The sequence below is a fragment of the Colletes gigas genome, unplaced genomic scaffold (assembly GCF_013123115.1).
Source record: "Colletes gigas isolate AHSC1104 unplaced genomic scaffold, ASM1312311v1 Colletes_gigas_Sc00031, whole genome shotgun sequence".
Lineage (NCBI taxonomy): Eukaryota > Metazoa > Arthropoda > Insecta > Hymenoptera > Colletidae > Colletes > Colletes gigas.
Genome location: NW_025106660.1, coordinates 272,918 through 293,117, shown reverse-complemented (window position 1 = coordinate 293,117; position 20,200 = coordinate 272,918). Strand labels below are relative to the sequence as shown.

At 40.6% G+C, this 20,200-nt stretch overlaps 1 protein-coding gene across 9 annotated transcripts in view; it reads left to right on the top strand.

Annotated features, from left to right (window-relative positions):
• The window catches only part of LOC122402021 (forkhead box protein P1), a 353,183-nt gene that overhangs the window by 141,304 nt on the left and 191,679 nt on the right, over nt 1–20,200 (top strand). For all 9 annotated transcript variants that reach the window (XM_043404517.1, XM_043404516.1, XM_043404515.1 and 6 more), the window contains one exon: nt 17,055–17,162. In XM_043404517.1, coding sequence (XP_043260452.1) covers nt 17,055–17,162 — 108 coding nt within the window. The remainder of the gene's footprint in view (nt 1–17,054; nt 17,163–20,200) is intronic.

Here is a 20,200-nt window from a genome sequence, read left to right as displayed (position 1 = left end):
AAAAAATTATTTTCGGTTTCGAGGGTCAATTACAATCATTTACGGTGAATAGATATACCCCCGAAATCCTACGCATTTTCAAGAAAAAAATTCGAGTAGGTGGACTTTGTTGACAAAAAAAAAAATTTCGTATCGTTTTGGAAAAATTATTTTTAGTTGCAGGGGTTAATTACAATAATTTTTGGTCAACAGACATACCCCCAAAATCGTATCCACTTTCGAGAAAAAAATTCAAGTAGGTGCGAAATTTTTCGACAAAATTAAAATATTTCAAATCGTTTTAAAAAAATTATTTTTGATTGCAAGGGTCAATTACAATCATTTTTGGTGAATAGTCGTACCCCCGAAATCCTACCCGCTTTCGAGAAAAAAATTCTTTACTGAAAATATACTGTGTGACCGGAAATGTTTCTGTAACTTTTTAACGAAGCCTCAATCAACAAATTAATATTCTTGATTTTCGTCTTATTTTAGCCTCTAGAATCTCCCATTAAAATTTTTCCCAGGGATAACTGAACATCCTGTAATACTTCGTTTCCAATGAATCTTCACCGATTCACGCCATCTTGAAATCTTCTCCAATTCTTTTCCTACCTCGAAGAAGATTCTTTCGATAAATTGATTGAAATATCGTCGCACTAACGATCGTAATAATGACAAAGAGATAGGGAGATTCTTCGAAACCAATGTCTGAAAGATTTACTTCCACGCAACTTTCTTATTTTTTATGTATTTCACGAACCTGCTGGACGATAGAGCGTCGAGAATTTAAACTTTTCGAATGAACGGTCGCGCGACACGTGGCGTTGATGGAGCATTCGGAGGCTTCCGTGGAGTCGAAGGAAATTTTGCAGATGTTTGAATAGGCCCGATGACCGATGCGAATATTATTCGTGCGAGAAAAGGTCGCGGTCGAACCGTCGGCAATCAGGGTGCGCCTCGACGCCCAGCCTGTAAACCAGACTGAAAATTCAATTGGATACCGTCGAATTCTTCTTGAATATCAAATCCAAGGGTGGTTGGCTTCCATGGGGTGTAGCAACACGAGGCGAATAGGAAGCTTCGTTGTCGAGAACGATACCAAACGGCGGGATCCACCGCTATCCTCGGGATACTAAATAAATTCAACAAAAAAAAAATCTATCAGAAGTTTAAAAGATTTTTAATCTATCCATGGACGAAACAAACTGATAATAATACTTGTATCCAACGTGGTTGCTCTCGCGTTAAATATTGGTTTGCTATAAAATAGCTTGAAACTCGAGGCGGTGCTTTAAAAGCACGGTTTCTTCGACGTATTTGCTCGATCGTCGTCCAGTTTTCCGAGTGAAATATTTCCCCGCGGCGTATAAACTCGGTCCTCGCGGGGTTAGCGCGAGATTGAGAAGCGGCCGTGCGAAAAAATCAGGCAAATCACGGGGACCCTTCTCGCCGAAGGGATGCTCGATCAAACAGAAATTCCCTTAAATGAAGAAGGTCGTTGGGCTATAAATTTATCGTTGATCGATAGCACCGCGATTCTCGTTCGTTTTATTTTCTCGGAAACGTTCGATGGTGTTTCGTGCTATTCTTTTGGCTATGGTAGAGAGATTTCGCGAAGGCTTTCACGTAGACCATGATGGTACACGTGACGTCGTGTAAAAAGTCGAAAATAATAGGTTGGCGGCGCCACCCTGCGCGGGAAGGTGCCATCTAAGGACCAAGGGGGTGAATAGGCTCGAGAAGCGTCGCTTCGCGGGGGTGGCGAAACGCCGCCCGAATAAAAATGGGGTGTTTATAAGCGAGTATCCAATGTATCATGCTGTATTTACATATACCCCGCGTTTACGGTCCCCGGTTGTATATCGGTGGTGGCCTCCAGCGCGTCTGCCACCATTTTCCGTCCCGCCGCCAAAGACAGAGGGCCAATGCATACAGCCGATGTAATAAAAATTAAATACGACGTTTCATCTTACCCTCTTTCGGTACAAATAACGCGTCTCGCGACCGCTATTCTATTTCTTCTATTTTAAAATTTGTCTTCCTCGATCTTCGACCTTCGATCATTCACCTTCACAATTAAGTGGGATACGAATGTAATAAATTTTTCTTAATCTCTCTCGCTAATTTATCTATCGTATTTTTGATATAGAATGTAAAGAAATTTAAATTGGTTAAAAGGTTAACCCTCTATGGACATTTTACCAAATAATTTTAGTTTTTTCACAAGAAAACGTTATACGTCTCATTTATATAATGTCTCTGAGATCACCAATAACAAAGTAAATGCCTTGCAAGTTTATATTTAATAAAGAATTCGGTCCATTGAGGGTTAAGATGATTTTACATTATAATAGCATGAAAGATTAGAGAAGAAAAGAATACACGATAGAAAGAAGAGACGATCCAGGTGGCCAATGACAATTTTTTTTCTTTTGTTAGATACAGTATCGATGCCTATAATTGGATATTGACGGACAAGTTTAAGCGTTTTAGGTCATTGTTTTTTAAGAACACCGAAAGGCCAAGTCGATACAATAAAATATTGAACTGGGAACGGCGGTATCGTAATATCGTGACTCGATAAATTTGGAGTTGTGACACCGTTGTGGCAAATAAGCAATTTGTCCAAAGAGGACGCAAGTACCCCAATTATTCAACAACCGTGAACACTTTCGTTATTGACACTAGAGTTAATAGAACTGAATTGCGAGCTTTCGCGTTGCATCGCAAACTGACTTAAATAAGACAAATACCCTTATATTGTACCACTTGGAATAAGTCCTTTATGTAGAAAATTACACAGGAAATAATTTTTCAATAGACAAAGGTCAAACGTTACCATGAAAAATGAATCTTGCGAATAAAATGACTAATATCGAATGATTGATCAAAATGGGTAAAAAATATTGCTAAGAAATAGTATCAAATTGTTGTTTAAACATGATTTTACATTATAATAATATAAAAGGTTGGAGAAAAAAAGAATATGCAATAGATAGAAAAAGTGATACAAGTGATCAATGGCTATTTTTTTTTCGTGTCCTAGATATAGTATCGATTTATATAATTGAATATTGACAAACATGAAAAATGAATCTTGCAAATAATAGAAGCACCATGATATTGAATATTTGATAAAAATATTACCAAGAAATGGTTTCAATTTTTTTCAAGTACAAGTGTGACTGTAAGTAGTAAAAACGCTACAAAACAAAATGTCTGCCGCTTCGAAGATAGAGAAGAGCCAGAGTTTGGGCAGTGGTGGAAGTTGGGGGCGCTTAGCCGATTTTTCAAGCGACGTATTCGGGTGGGAATTTTAACGAAAAGTCAGAGACACGTAAATCCGTCGCGGAACCGTGTTAAATAGTGCTATTTAATTCTAGTCCTGGAACATTTAAGCGCTTGTGTCAAGGATTAAATCAAGATTAGCTGCGAGATTACCGGACTACCTACTGTAGGGGTTATTCACTAAACTCTCCTCTGTCGCCTACCCCTTTCGCGATTCAACGTTTAGGTCAACTTAAGTAACGTATCATCGTAATTATACGAATTTACATACTGTATGGAGAGAGTCGCGGTAAAAAAGTCGCCGGTAATTACGTTCGCGCGAGGCGCGCTTTGGCCGTTTCGCGGGTCTCGGTTGAAATTTCGACGTTCCTCGCAGCCCAGACCAAGCTTCGTTAAAGATCAGTTTTCGTCATCGGACCCCGTTACGACAACAGTGGTGTTCATGGCGAGTGGCCTTGGCAGAAGCTGTTGCCCCCGCGAGAACTGGTCAGGTTCACAGTTTCTCAGAATCAGCTGACAGATGAGACCGCTGGTACGTCCGTTGCTTTTCCATTAAGGAATCGCGGCTTTTGTTTCGTGCTACGCGTGCTCTTTTGTCGCCATCGATCAATCCCTTCGTGACAATTCGATCCTGTTAAATAATTCACCGCCAATTCGTTTGCTCGTGCATCGTCGAAATACTTCTTACTTACAGATGTTAAAATAATTTTTGTTGAACGATTAAAACGTTAGGAATTCATGAATATTACATGTTTCCTTCGATATCGATGCTCTTGTTATGTTTTGAAAATATTACTGGGCACCAAAATACCATGGATCAAATTTTTCACAAACACTAAATAAGAAAATTCAATTTCTAAAGACTATATGTTAAGTGTATTTGTAAAAAACTTTTTCATTTATTCAATTATTACTATTTACTTGCATTACACTATACCGAATACCAATGAAATTTTTTAACTTGCCTTTCGAGGTATTTGTAGCACTCCATCGATACAGAAACGAAATATTTCCGATCACACCAACGATTCGTTGGTAATAACGTTTTAAATAATATTTTAAATGTCGTTGCTGTGGAATGAAAAATCGATCCCGCTTCGAAAGTTCGACGTTCGGCGCAGGAACACGTGTTAATGTTGTTTACGCGATGATGTTATTTACACGCGTCAAGCGATGTTTGCTCAAGTGTCTCGCGATGACGACAGCGCAGCGAGTCGAAATTGGGAAAAAGTGTTTGTTAGCTAACCGAACGACCGGGAACGATCATAAATAATTTTAGCCTGACTAATGGTAAAATCGTCGACGTGCAAAATCGCTCTCGAGCGTTCTTTTTTTTCCGTGTTCCCGGACCGGAGAATAAATAACGAAACTTCGGCATATTTAACATTCTGCCATTACAAAGAAGCCCGGCGAATATTATTTCGCGCCGTCAGCTGTCTTCCGTACAAAAACAGCTCCGACGCGATCGAAATTCTCGCTCGAAAATCGGTACTTGCGATTAATGTTCGATTCGAATTGAATTAATATTATTATACGAGTGTGGAGATCATGGTATCTAAGCAGAGTGCTAGTATTAAAATCCAAACTCAATACAGATTTATTCGAGTATCAATTTTGCTCAGTTTGACCGTGAGATAGTCTACGTCAAAATTGTAATATTTTAAATTTAGAAACCTTGAAATAAAATTCTGCGTGCCATGCGTATTTTGTATCTCAGTGTTATTTCTAAATTTTTAAATCTATTCTCGGTTTCGCAGATTTTAATCGCGGATCAAAGTCGAGCAAAGAGATTTCCACGTGGAAAATGGGATTTCGTCGCATCCTGGGTCTTTAAGACCGCCAGGACGCGGGCGCGGGTCAATCCCGCGAGAAAATGCTTGGAAAAGGGGTGGAAGAAAGGGGCGAAAGAGGCGCAAACCGCCGTTGGAAAAGTCCGGGAACAACGGGTGCTCCGGTCCACGGTCGGGCTAATTACAAAACACAATTAAAACGGTATCACGAAAACGCGCTAAGTAATGTCGTTTCAACGCGAGTCGAGTTAAACCGGACACCCGGTACAGATTCGCAGATTAATGCTCTTTAATAAACAGAGGCGTACTCGGCTGTATTTCTCGTCCGGGCTCTACCGGCTCCCGTTTCCTTTTTCCATTTACCCCCGCGCGAAAGAAACAAAAGAACGAGAACGCCGAGCACCTTCGCTTTTACCTGCGCGTGCACGTGAATATGCTTTCCGTTCGTGTATTACACCCGTTGCTTTCTCCAACGCGTGTCGCTGCGAACCCGAGTATCATAATTTAAGCGGACGTTACAACGACGCCGCGAGCTTATCCGACTCGCCTGCTTTGCACACAGTGGCGTAGCCAAATTCATCGAAACATTCAATTTGCAGTCACTTACCATCCCAAACAATTTTTCTTTCACTGTCAACCTTTTTTTGGTTTCTTTTTTGTCGATTTCTTGCTGGTATTATTTGATGTTGTATTTAATCGTGGGTCCAATTTATATTTGTTACGATAGACATTGTACTTAAGATAAAATTGAATGGTTCGAGGTTTGGAGCTTGTAACCGGTTGGTTATTTAGCACGTAAGAACGGTCGATTCTAATGTTGTGAAAATCATGTTAGCACGCAGCAACAACAGTAGTTATCCTGCTTTGAGAGAGTCAAAATGAAGGATTACATATTTCTGTAGTAACAGTCTAGTCCAAGTACCAAGTTACGTGCTTCAAGTCTCAACACTTCTCACATTATTTTTAAATGGCGGAGCAAAAGAGAGTTTCCTCGTGTTCCTCCACCAGAACCCAACTCATTGGTCATCGCAAAATTACTCTCCTGAAATCGTAAGAACCCTTTACCTGCTGCTTTGTCAGTAACCATCTTCATAGATGGCGCAACTGTTCCTTGGTGAGCAGTAACTAGTTTAGAATCATGATTAACACGTCGACTGCCATGGTGGTCATCGGTGACACTTTGAACTTACAACGTGTTGCAATATTGTTTACAATGGAACCTGATATAAAATTAGAAATAACGCTAGTTTAATCATGAATGCTGTTAAGTAACAGCTACACCAGAACCCAACCCTGCGGTTATGGCAAAATTTCCCTTCTGGAGTCGTAAGAACCCTTTACCTGCTGCTTTGTCAGTAACCATCTTCATAGATGGCGCAACTGTTCCTTGATGAGCAGTAACTAGTTTAGAATCATGATTAACACGTCGACTGCCATGGTGGTCACCGGTGACACTTTGAACTTACAACGCGTTGCAATATTGTTTACAATGGAAGAACCCTGATATAAAATTACAAATAACGCTAGTTTAATCATGAAAGCTGTTAAATAATAGCTACACCAGAACCCAACTCATCGGTTATGGCAAAATTACTCTCCTAAAATCGTAAGAACCCTTCACCTGCTGCTTTGTCAGGAATCTTCATCATAGATGGCGCAACTGTTCCTTGATGAGCAGTAACTAGTTTAGAATCATGATTAACACGTCGACTGCCATGGTGGTCACCGGTCACCGACACTTTGAGCTTACAACGTGTTGCAATATTGTTTACAATGAAAGAACCCTGATATAAAATTACAAATAACACTAGTTTAATCATGAATGCTGTTAAGAAACAGCTACACTATCGAATTATCGTTCTCGACAGCTGCTATTGTTACGAGGCTTGACAATAATTGAAAGGACGAAGCAATATATTTGGATGGTTTCGAAAAGCGCGAGGGTCCGGCCGTGGACGGGTTATTAGCGTTGGAATCTGCGTCCAGCTGTAGGCATCTAGCAACACGAGGAGCAAAACATGCCGGAAAAAGCGCGGACAGAGGAGGAGAGGATGGTTGACTTCGCGTGTATTTTCTTTCTCGTTTTTTACTCTTTCTTGTTCTCCCGCCTCCTAGTGAACCGTTTCTCTCGGGCTCTCGCACACAGGCGTACGGTACCGTGCAGGGACAGGGTAAACCCGCACACGCGGAACCGCACGCTCTCTCGCTCGGGCAAAACTTAACAAAACAATTTGCTCCAAAGCAAACAACGGCATCCGGTTTACTTGTGAATAAACAACATATTTATTTTTAGAGGCCCCCACGGCCGTAACTCGTTTGCACGGCCGCTCGCTCGAGCCTCGCGTCTATTTGCTGCCGTTACAGACTTAACGGCCGAGGATAAAAATTGACGGGGCCACGAATACCGTCGTGTGTTTCAAAAATTCCTCGACTCGGCCGCGGACCGTGTCATACCCACCACCGGGAACGATCATTCGCGCGTTTTAACGCCAACGAACGCGTTACGCTCTGTAACGGAGGGATATTTAGTGCAACCGTGTTCTCACGAAATCGCGTTACGATCACGTCGAGATTACGCAAAAGATATTACGAAATTCGCGTGTTACGGAATTTCGTTTTTCATTTAATTCCGTGCTCAACCCTCGGGGATTATCGGTATCTAGAATCATGATTCGGAGTTTCTTGTACGGATGTGCTTCAAATATTACAGCACGGTGGTTGGCAGACACGTGGCCCTCCACCGGAAGCTCGGAATTGATTTTATCGAAACTTTTATATTCGGTGGCGCGTAGCTATGGGAACAATTATTTCCTCCTTTAACGACTGTGCTTAACAGGTGTATTAAAACTATTATTATCGCGGAAAATTGCGTTTGATTAAGTGAAAAACAGACGAGGCAAGGGTCTGGCGAATACAGCGTCCCAACGTAGCTGCAATAATTCTTCCCTCGTCGTTAAACATATATGGGGTCGTATATTGTGGTGGAAAACAGCTCCTTCTCTGAACATAACCGATGGCCATTTCTTTAATTTAAAGTATTAATGTACAGACAAAATATTATTGAAACACCGTTTGAGTTCCAAGAGGGTTGACATCTCACGTATAAAATTCCTGTTGGAATTAAAAATTGTGTAAACGTTGCTGAGGATTCTCGTAATAAAACGCCCAACTTTTTAATTTATAGTTTTAATGTACAGACTTATTATACATACTTATTGATATTTATCTTCCTATTTAGTATTATTGAAACACAATTTGAGTTCCAAGGGGGTTGATATCACGTATTTAAAATTCCTGTTGTGATTAAAAATTGTGTAAACGTTTGGAGATGATTCTAGTAATAAAAAGTCCAAGGTGAACGCGATTAATCATTCGACAGCGTGAATTTGAGGGTTATAATTAGAGTCGAATACCGTTGCCCGGTATTCGTGCTCCCGGATTAAGGGAGTTCTAACCGCGACCTAATTCCAAGATAAGATAAGTCGTTAAGTGCATGGTGTGGCAGCCCCTCGCGATACTACCCGGTGTTTTATTGCTACGCCCCACCCCCGCGCTGGCTTTCCTTCGGGGCTCGGTGAGATTTATTGTAAAATTCGATAGATATTGCCAATTACAACCCCCGCGGCGCTCCTCCGCCGCTCGGTTCTATCGACAGTGAGACAGGAGCCACCTTTCTGGCTGCCTGGAGAATTTTAAATGCGTTTTATGTACAGAGACGACGCGGTGCGTTGCATAAATCCGTCACCCTGAAAATATGATTACAATCACCGTCTCCCCGCTCCCAGCTCTGTCCCAACCCCCTGCCTCCGCAGACACGACCCAGACCGACCGATAAAACGTTTCATTTCGTCGGTGGAGTGCCTTACGAGCAACCCGGAGTAATCTTCGTCGATCATCGGTTTTATTGCCGCCTTGTATACTAATTTTATACCCTTTTTACACTTTCATCGCGCCCCCGTAGGGTCTCCGCCGCCCCAAAAACGACGCTCCGACTTAGGTTTCGGACAGGACGAGTTATTCGAATAATTTTCTTACCGCATGGATGCTTTTCTACGTTACTGATTTTTCGAAGATAAGCGACTGATAATGGTCAATTAGAACAAAACGTCTCGAAGAGATTAATCGATCGACATCCTTTCTAACGACGACGCGTGGAAGATCGATGTATTCCTCGTGTTCCTGAACAATGATATGAATGAAACTATTTTTAAACCAGCGTCGAAGATGATTGATGCATTTTTGTTTACACATTGTGATATTTATTCTCGACTACACGAAACAGGTTCGAGTGTTGTTAAAAGAAAAAAAGAAAAGTGGCACAGTATTTATAATCAAGGGATCATTTTAGGGGGTGTACGAAGACTTTCATGATTGACTGTAAATATCACAGTATTTTCTAGAAAAAATGCAGTCAGATCACAAATCTGGGTATTTAGTGACCCAACAGCATCCACCTCCAGAGGGTTAATATTTTAGCCAATCGTCCTGACGGTGAGAAATTTTAAGAGAAACAAAAATATTGTTTAATCAACCAGCCCGTCCCCCCGTTCCTCGAAGATAAGTGACGCGAGCGTGCCACGATGGATCTTTATCGTCGATGACGAAGTCGCGGAATCGATGAATCACCCGAAAATTGGGATTGTTTTCGCTCCGACGCGGTTGATTAGTTTTCTGTCGCCCACGTGGCAGCCAATTCTCGTACGGATAGAGCTCGGGGGCAATTATTTATTCGCTCGTATCGAAAACAAGATACGTGTAACGACGACCCCGACGATGACGGCGTCGACGGTGCTCATCACAGACATTTGTTTATTTCCAAGCTGGATGCACAATGCAGGACAACGTGCGACGGTCCCTGGCGGAACGTAGTGTGCGACACGACGACGACAACGACGACGATCGCGTCGGTGCGTCGCGTGTTTTGTTTGCGCGTTTCTTTTGTCGCGTGTATGTCCAGCTGCGCGTCGAGACCGCGACTGCCTCATGCAAATGAAGCGCACAATGCACCTCAATAGCCTCCGCGTATTTATATATGCTATCCGGTTCATTATTTTCCACCGCCACTGTTTATTTCTGCCGTACAGCGCTTTGCGCGAACGTAACACGCGTTTTTTTTTTCAGCGAACGGACTCGGAATTGGCCAGAAAGGCGAACTCCCCCGGTTATCGATTCTCGAAACCTTATCGATACCATATTCATATTTTACAGTATATCAATAGTGCCGTTAGGATATCGACGAGTCGAATTAGAGAGTATTGCGTTCATTTTAACTACAGTCGGTCACGGAAGTCTTCGTACACCCCCCTAAAATGATCGTTTGATGACAAATGCTGTGCTCCATATTTTGCCACTTCAAAAATATTCTACTTTCGTCAGTGAATAATACTCTTTCCCAAAAGTGTATATTCTCGTTTTCATGTTTTTTTACGAATTCACTTCTCTCACTTGATGTCACTGATTAAGGGTTTCCTCCGCGCCACATGACCACGATATCCAGATTTTCTTAAAATTCTTCGAATATTTTCAGGGTGTACTGTTTTCCCAAAATCGTTTCCTACATTTGCGGCTATTTTTGGAGCACTTATTTTTGAATCTTGGAGAATAATTTGCAGTACAGATCGAACATCTCTGTTACTTAGGATTTTATTTTCATATTTACCAGTTATTTTGAATTTTTTGTATACGAAGACTTTCGTGACTGACCCAGACCTAACCCAGACCCTGTCATTCTTGATTGACTTGGGAGTTACAGAGCCGTATAAATGTTATTCGTTAGTAATTTATGTTGAGGTTTATTAAATTAAATGAAACACCGCACTTTACAATATATGAATGGGTAAATTATCCTTTTCAAAACATAGAAACGCATTGCATATAGGCAATGTTTACAATTAAAGAATCTGCTATAAGAAGATGACCATTTTGAAGGAATTTAAGTAAATCAACGAAAACCAATTGAATGTTAAGTATTGTTGCACCATGCTATGAATTTGTGGTCAACTAATATTTGCTTCGAGAAAGTTTTGTAAAACCTATGGCACTTTTATTTTTTGATAAATACAATTTGTAATAAATACAGATTCAAAGATTTTGTATCTAAAGTGCACCTGGTATTTAATTTTCCACAAAATGTAATTATATATTTAGTAAACAATTGAGCTGACGAGAAAATAATCTCGATAATTAAATCCACCCTTTAAAAATTATACAACTTTACAATGTTAATTTTTGACCTACAGTTATAGTTTCTCAAATATTGGAATAAATCGTTTTTCAACCCCCAACGTTGAAGGGTGGTTTCATTTCCAAGACGTTAATCCTCGTCGTTACAAAAAATACAGATTTATATCGTATTATGCATAAAATCGAATTTGGAACCCGCGTCACGACACTGAAGTTACATTTTGAAAAATATGTGACCTCCTTGCCTGAATCCCTCCAGTATCCACTTAAACCGTCCGGTTCGCCAAGGTTGAGCTTCTTTTCACGCAAAACTATGACCTGAAAAGAGAAATGTCGGAAAGTGTGTCGAAACATATCAAGTACGCCAAGCCAACCCGACATTTGGAAAATTAATAAAATAAGCTTTCCAATTTGGAAACACATTTTACAATTCTCAAATTACTTTTACAGAGTTTATTACACGAATACAGATTCTATTAAACCCGATGTTGAACACCCCAGATTCGATAAATAAATTTCTGGACACCCTTTAATATCATTCGTATTAAATACAATTTAAAGGTCATAATATAATATATATTTATATAAATATTTAGAACGTTGGGGAGAATTTATTTTTTATTGGACTCTGTAATCTTTAATCTGTCTCTCGAGTAAAAATCATCCTGACCCACATGTGGGTCAACGGACAGTGAACGCGTTATCGATTCGCACAATGGTGGCGACGCGTAACAGCGGCAATTCGCGAAAAACGATGATTAATTCTCTGGATCTCGCGCGATTATGCAGGAATCTATGATTCATCAGTTAGCTGCTTGTTCGATCTCGATCCATTCGCCCGCTCGAATGAAATTATAACCAGTGGCACTCCTATTTATAGTTTATGCATCCGTCTATCGGAACTCGTTCTACGCGGTTGCGGCTAATTAGGGTTGCCACGTATTTACAAACGCGGACATGGACCGTTCTGTTCATAAAGGATCAAGACAAGAGGTGGCTGGATGAGTTTAAAGGAGAGGGTTAGTGTTTTTTTTTTTAAATAATATTTTTACTGCAAACTGTGCAATTTAAAAAAAAGACTAGTTTGCACAATTCCAAAAATTGCAATTATCACTTTTCTATTTTTCATTATTTTCTTTGTCTTCTTAACTTAGGCAGATAAATTACAATTTCCAAATATATTTATTGTTTAATATATGGTAGATATTCGAGGCGATCTCTTTTCTTCGTTGCCACGGGTTCGCGTGCCACCCACGCAGAAACTCGCGTAGCTGGAGCAAGTTCGGGACGCGATTCTAATGGTTGCGCAATAAGTCGAGGATAGAAATTCGGCTAATTATACCGCGACGAGGTAATTTGATTAAATCGGCACAGCTGCATTATCGCGCACGGCCAACTTTGCAGCTGTACATATAGGGTGTATCCCAACGTATAGACTCGACTTTACCAGTCGATCGAGGACACAAAAGTGATAAAAAATGTCCATATAAACGCGTGCCCCCTGTTTGACCTCGTTTCGAAAAAGTTCACGATTCTGGTACATATAATTATTTCGTTTCCAATTTTTATTCGTTGATTGGATCCCTTTAAATATTTGTGGAAAATCTCTGTCTAGATTAGATTTATTTATATCCCCATCCAGTTAAGAGTTTAAATATATTACACAGTTACCTTTGTTATACTTAAATAATTTGTTTATTTGTTTATCGGGACAATGAATTTGAATTTCCAATATGGCCGTTTCTGTACTCTATAGTACTGCTCACCTTTGTGGAAAATGTTCAGAATAGCCAAATTTTGATTGAATACAAACCTGCAGATATCGTGGCACAGTGTTCCTAAATTTTTTAAATATTTACTGGCAATAAATGTTGCTAAGGGGCTCCAAAATTAATAACTCAATTCTGCAAGATGGCAAGAATTTTTACGTAATAAATTTCACACAAAATTTCGTCCCTTATACGTTTAATAAAAATTAGAACTCTCGTCGTAAAATGCAATTATGTTTTACGCGGAACGAATCAGAACTGATCCGTACAACAGATTGCTCGAATAAACGTCGCTAATAAAGCAGTACACTGTGTTCTTACTGTGTCATCCATTAATCGAATAAAATTTTACCCATCTCTGCCGTCTGGCTACTTGGCTAAAATGGGACGGTGCATCATCATGCATAAATCACATGAGACGCGCAGCATCCAATGGAACTTCTTCCAATAATTTATGCAATTGATTGCTCCAGGAATTGACACAAGATTGACCCGTTAATCTCTTCGAAAGGAAAACAAGAAGCCATCGAGGCATTGTATGCAAACAGTTTAATAAAATCTCATTTAGCGATTAAGAATTATTGGAGTACAAAAACGGTTATAATTCGGAAATCGGGTCAAGCAGATATATCTGTATAATCTTGTCCCATTATTTCTGTGTCACCGATCTCTGAAGTGGGTCTCGCATTTTAGGGTACACCCTTGCATAATCGACGCGCGACTTGAAATTTTTAACGATAATCGAGTTACATGTCGGTTATTTCTAAAAACGGTTACACCGGTTCGCCACCAAAGTTTCGACCAAGTGTTACGAAGTTAAAATAGTAGTATTATTCGTAAATATTGCAGCAGATGTCCGTGCACCGCGAACGCATTATTAATGTACCACGGCGTCGCATGCGAGAAGCGCAAGACCACCCGTTTTACTGTTACTTTAAGAACGAGGACCTGCGACAACCAGTCTATGCGTTGGAAATGACCACTTAGCATTTGATTCATGAATCGCTGCGATACCGCTACTTATTACCTCGGTGCCCGTGACAAGTGGGAAGTCACATTTTGAAGTTATGGCGTGGCTCGCGAAGTTCAATCCACCGTTGAACTCGGGGGCAAGCTTTCCCGTGGGAGCAAAAATTTCTGAATGCAGTCTTTGCTTCGTCTTTTAATCAATTGTCTGATTTACGCCAAATCTGCTTGGTAAATCTTACGAAATTTTCATTTGTGTGAAATACGTTCAATGACCTTTGATTCTGAAAATTCGAATGTGAGTCGTATCACGCAAAAATTATTCATTACAATGTGAACAAAATTTGTTCAATGTCCTATACTATATTAATTAGTCTAGAATATCGACACTACTTAAACAAAACAGAATCCATATGTGGATCACTCGTGCTAAATCGTGTACAATGAAACAGTCTTGATCTTTGTAAAATTCTGAATAAGACTACTGTGTATTCGCGAGAAGTTGGCAAGTGGGTGAGTACAGAGGGGAGTACTTCGCTTGCTTCACCTATCCCCACTTTTGGCCAATCATCAAACGCTAAACTGGAGTGGGGGACCAATCAGACCTGCATTCCTTTCACTAGCCAACTTCTCGCGGATGCACAATACTTTTATTAGGAATCTTATGAAAGATTTCTGTTGAATATTACTGTTTATCACATTGTTAGTTGTTCACTCCTTCCATTAGGAGTCTTATAAAACAACAACCAATTGAATATTTCTATTTGTTACATTGTTAGTTGCTCCATACTAAAGGAGGAAGAAAATTAGCTTTTGAAGTGGTGGAGAACACTTGTGTAGCTTCTTGAAAATGCAGACTAGAAAAACTACCTTTTTAAATGGTCGAAGTAGAGAGGTTTTCGCCCCTTGCATTAAGAATCTTACAAAACAACAAGCACACATAATATTTCTATTTATCATATTGTTAGTTGCTTCTTGATGAAGAAAATTACTTTTTAAAATCATGGAGAATGGTAGTGAAGCTTCGTGAAAATGCAGACAGGAAGAACTACCCTTTTAAACGATCGTAGTGTAGGGATGTTTCACCTCTTGCATTAGGAATCTTATAAAACAACAAACACATACAATATTTCTATTTATCATATTGTTAGTTGCTTCTTGATGAAGAAAATTACTTTTTAGAGTCATGGAGAACGCTTGTGAAGCTTCCTGAAAATGTAGACTAGAAGAACTACCCTTTTAAACGATCGTAGTGGAGGGATGTTTCACCTCTTGCATTAGGAATCTTATAAAACAACGAACACATATAATATTTCTATTTATCATATTGTTAGTTGTTTCTTGATGAAGAAAATTACTTTCTAAACTCATGGAGAACGCTTGTGAAGCTTCTTGAAAATGCAGACAGGAAGAACCCTTTTAAACAATCGTAGTGGAGGGGTGTTTTACCCCTTACATTAAGAATCTTATAAAACAAGCACATCGAATATTTTTATTTATTATATAGTTGCTCCATGGTAAAAAAAATTAGCTTTTGAAGTCTTGGAGAACATTTGTGAAGCTTGCTGAAAATGCAGAAAAGAAGAGCTACCCTTTTGAACGATCTTAGTGGAGGAGTGTTTCACCCCCTTGAACGGGGGTGTATCGAGTACGCGATTTCGCGTCAGATTCCGTGAGTCGTGCAAACGAATATTAATATAATCGCGGTAACCAGAAATCCACGGGCGGGGGTAAAGAATGATATAATAGCCGGCCCGTAAGGGATGCGTTCGCGACCGAGAGGGCGAACCGAAGACGAAGTGTTCTCATTATACAGGATGATTTATGCGCGTGCCACCTTGCCGTCGGAAGATTCTAGGTTAGGAATAAAGGTAAAAGAAAAATAAGGCTTACGGGGTGCCAAGTCGAGGAAGAGCGGAGGGGGTGGCTAACGGTGGCCCGTGGAATATATTAGAAAAATAAGCCCCTGCGCGGAGGAGCATCGAAAAAAGTTTTGCACCGCGGAGTTCCAAAGATCGATGACTCTTTTCTTTGCAACTGGCTTCGCTTACTTGCCCGGCGAAAACACCGGAGGGGGAATAAATATTTTCTCGCGGGCAAAAGTTTCCTTCGGCGATCTTAACGAGTCGCTGCGCTTTAATTTTTAAAGGAATCGAGTGCCACGGACGCGGTCCACTTAGGTCAACTCATTCATTCTTAACGCTAGAATTACTGTTTTTTCGTTCTTAGCACTAGAACTTGCGACTCGTAATTTCTAATAAAAATTGTACAAAATTTACTCGAGCGGACTTTTGAAAACCCGTACTTTTTTTATAAAAGAATGGATAAATATTTATTTATATTGTATTGTACATTTGGTACATACAAATACACCATAATTGTCGATAGTTTTAGTGTTAAGTTTCTATGTTGATCGCTGTACCAATCGTGTGTTTCTATTAGTATAATTCTTGGCGAATTCTTCCATGATTTTAAATATTGTTTCACGGAAAGAAGTTTGATTCTTGTGAATAAAAAGGTAAATATTGTGACACATTCTAAATTTAATAACGACCAAATATCTAGAAATGAGATATTTATCTGGTAGAAAACACGAATTTTCGAGTTATAATACGTGAGCTTGATTTTTGGTTGACACTAGAACTGGTGACAATTATAGTGCATTTATTTGTAGTAAAGAAATTCAAACGTTAGATGCGTGAAGAAATGTACAATGCAATGAAAATTAATGTTTATTCGTTCTCTTATAAATTTGCAAAATTTCAGTGGAATAAATTTTCTACAAGTTTTATTAGAAATTACGAATGGGTCATTTTGACTGCTTTGATAGTTCTAGTGTTAAGACAGTAATCAGAGTGTCTGTAACACCTCTGAAATATTCTCCTCGTACTGAAAATATTATGCACTGGCAAACACGAAGGAGAATCTATGCATTTGATAAATAGAAGAAACAAACAGCGAAGCAATACGTCGAAGGGGATCGTTCGGGGGAAATTAATGGTTCTTTCGCGCTGATAGCCAATTTATCGGGCACGTTTGATTTCACAGCGATACTAACGGTGTGTTGTGGTTTCAGGGACACATCGGTGAGAATCCGTTCGACAACGGTTCGTGGGGAAAGGAGCAGTTTCAACCATCCGCGGTTCCTTGGCAGCTGAATCCGCGCGGCCACGCTCGTCCCAGTGTGAGTAGTCCAGCCACGTATCTATGTACGGTTCAGTCCCGGGTTCTCCGGTCCGTGGACGAAAAAAAAAGAAAAAATAAATGAAGAGGAGGAAAAAAGCAGAGGGTGGGAACGGACAATTGCAAAGGACCGCGCGAAGCAAAGCCACTTTGCTCCAAGAGAGAGAGAGAGAGAGAGAGGGGGGTGTATAACGCGCAGTCAGAATCCTGTCCGACACAAGGGCTCGGTGTCTGAAATTTGTAATTCCGGCTGGATAAGAATACTATCCCTCGGCGGAGGGTGAGTAACGACCGCGGAAAAAGAAATCCGGCCACTCATTGTGTCCGCAGGTAGCAAAAATGCTGGGGGCATCGCTTCCTCGGAGCATTTTCTCTCAGGAGTCGACACGGCCACCGCGTCGTCGTCGTCGTCGTCGTCGTCGTCGTCGTCGTCGTCGTCGTCGTCGCCAACCGTCCGACCCACCCTCCCTCCTTCTGGCTCGTCCGTTGAAAACCACCCTCTTGCTCTCTCCCGAGGCTCGCTCTCCCGGCACCGACTCGTCCTGTCACCCGGTATTTATAATACGCTTTGTTTTCCCTCGGCTATTTGTCTTGGGCTCTCGGTTCCTTCGCTAACGTTATTATCTCGCGTTTTATTTTTATTTAATTCCAGACCCGCTCCATCGTACCCCCGGTGCTCTCGACCGACCACTCCGCCGACGCCCGGCGCCGCCGTTACTTATCCGTCCGGACCCTTAACGAGCGAAACGTGTCCTCCGGTTTAGGGAAAACTTTCTGCTAGGGACAAGTTCTTTTTTCGATTCTCTCTCACTCTCTCTCGTTTTTGGGCACCCTTTGCACCCAACTTATTTGCAATTAATAAGACGACGGGGCACTGGCCGTAGCGAGCGAGTAACCCAAATCTCGGAGGAGGAGGAGCCCGATCCGAGAATTTTCTTGGCGGGAACTTCGACGTTTAGAGTTTTAGTTTTTACATAGTCTATTTTGTCAGTAGTGAGAAACCTAACGACAGATAAAAAAAATTTTAATGGGAGATTCCACAGGCCAAAATCAAGGATACTAATTTGTTGATTGAGGCTTCCCTTTAGACAACCCTTTACAAAGATCCCATTTCATTAATTCTATCAATAAAAATATGAATTTACATAAAGATCCGCAGTCTACTAGTAACAGAACCCATTGCTCTTATTATATCTTAACTTATTTTACTCCATTCTGTCTTGAAGCTGTTACACAAGCTGGAAAATGATCTTTACTGCGATGTTCGATCGAATTTGTGCCATGATAGTTCCCATTGGATCGAGATTCCGAGATCAAGCTGGCCAATTCATAATTTTCAACCGATTTTGTCACCCCAGTAACGTTGTGCCGTAGGAAGATGAAATTATTTTAAATCGAATGCAAATGGAAGCGAATTCTTCCTTTGTTTAACGCTCCATCTATTTTCCAACGAATCTTGTACACGGCGGTCCCGTAAAATACTCGTATACAATCACTGATCTTCTTTCGCGTTTTATCAAATGTAAAATGCATCGGTCCAAAAGTTTCCTAATGAATGAAACTTCAAACTTCGACTCACCCACTCAATGCATTCTTCATTGGGCAATTGCAGAGCTTTTATAACGTCATTCTCGGTCCAAACGTTTCCATTTATTTCATGGATTTTTTACGATAATCTATTCATACAATCCTGTTTCTTGTAGTCCTTTTACTGTCGAACCATCTCTTTTGAAAGTTCGCCACTTGATTGGTCCGTAATTTCCCTCTATTTTATTTATTACAACTGATTTAGCATTTTTACTGTTCGACCCGAAAGGAAGGAATTGTAATCCTCGTTTTTATCAATTGAAATATTGTCTATTGATAGAATGACCCAAACATTTATTTTTAAAGTGGTGTAAGTAAAAAACTTTAATTCTTTAACATCTTAAAAAAAAATAAAATTGATTTACACCACTATTCATATATCGAAGCAATCCATGCAACGTTCACTGTCGATTTGCTCGTAAAATATTAGAATTGTTCAAAATACGAATGGGACCTTTCTCCTAAAGAATCTCGCGCCCTTCCACTTTGATCTTAACTTTTTCCCCGTAAAGTCAATAGCTGGCGAGATATTTTGGAAAAACGACTCTCCCGATCTCTGTCAAAATTCAAAACTTTTCCCATTGTGTTTCTTTTTATTTGTAGCTGGTTTAACAGGGCATCGGTCTTTCCTAGGTTAAATGACTGACGGGTTTGCGTTTTCGCGCTTTTATTTGCTCGCTGGCGCTCGTTTGCCGTTTGATATATCGTTGTTTCGAAGAATGAGCATTTCCAGCGAACCACCGAAAGCCGTGACGCAAACGTTGTATTGTAACGCAAGTAATGCGCGTGCTGGTACGGTTAAATAAACGAAGAGTGACGCGCAATCTAAATTATACGCGATAGGAAACAACGGGGCGAACGGTTACACGCGATTTCCAAGACATTTCACGCAACAACGATCGTCGTATTTTACCTGGAAATTTACACGCCGATCCGCGACCGGGCAACATCCGCGTTCGAGGGTATCGGCGGTGTTTTAATTTTTCTATCGGATCCGTTGTTCGCGTTATTGCTCCACCAACGTCTTCGTTCGCTGCTCGCGATACAACTTACACGCGCTCAAAAGCGAAAAACGAGGAGAAGAGAAAAAAAAAAGAAGAAGGAAAATAATGTTTATCTTGGATTTTACGTGCGATAGGGAAGCAAAGTCGATGCCGCCCACGCACGTAGCCGGCTCTAGGAAAAAACCATTCGTGCCACTTCGCACGTATGTACGTGTGTATCAAGCTTGTTTACTGAAATCGTTTCGTCTCGGCGTGTCGAGAAACACACGCGTATCGTTACACGCGAACGTACTGTTTAGAAACTCTTAAGACTGTCCGTACGGCCTCGATCGACGATACGTACAATTTATTTTCTATTCCGAGTCGCGAACTTTTCCCCTTTGGAAATGTACGGTTGTTTCGAGCGCCGGGGCCCATCCAGTGTGAGATATATTTTCGATTCGGTACG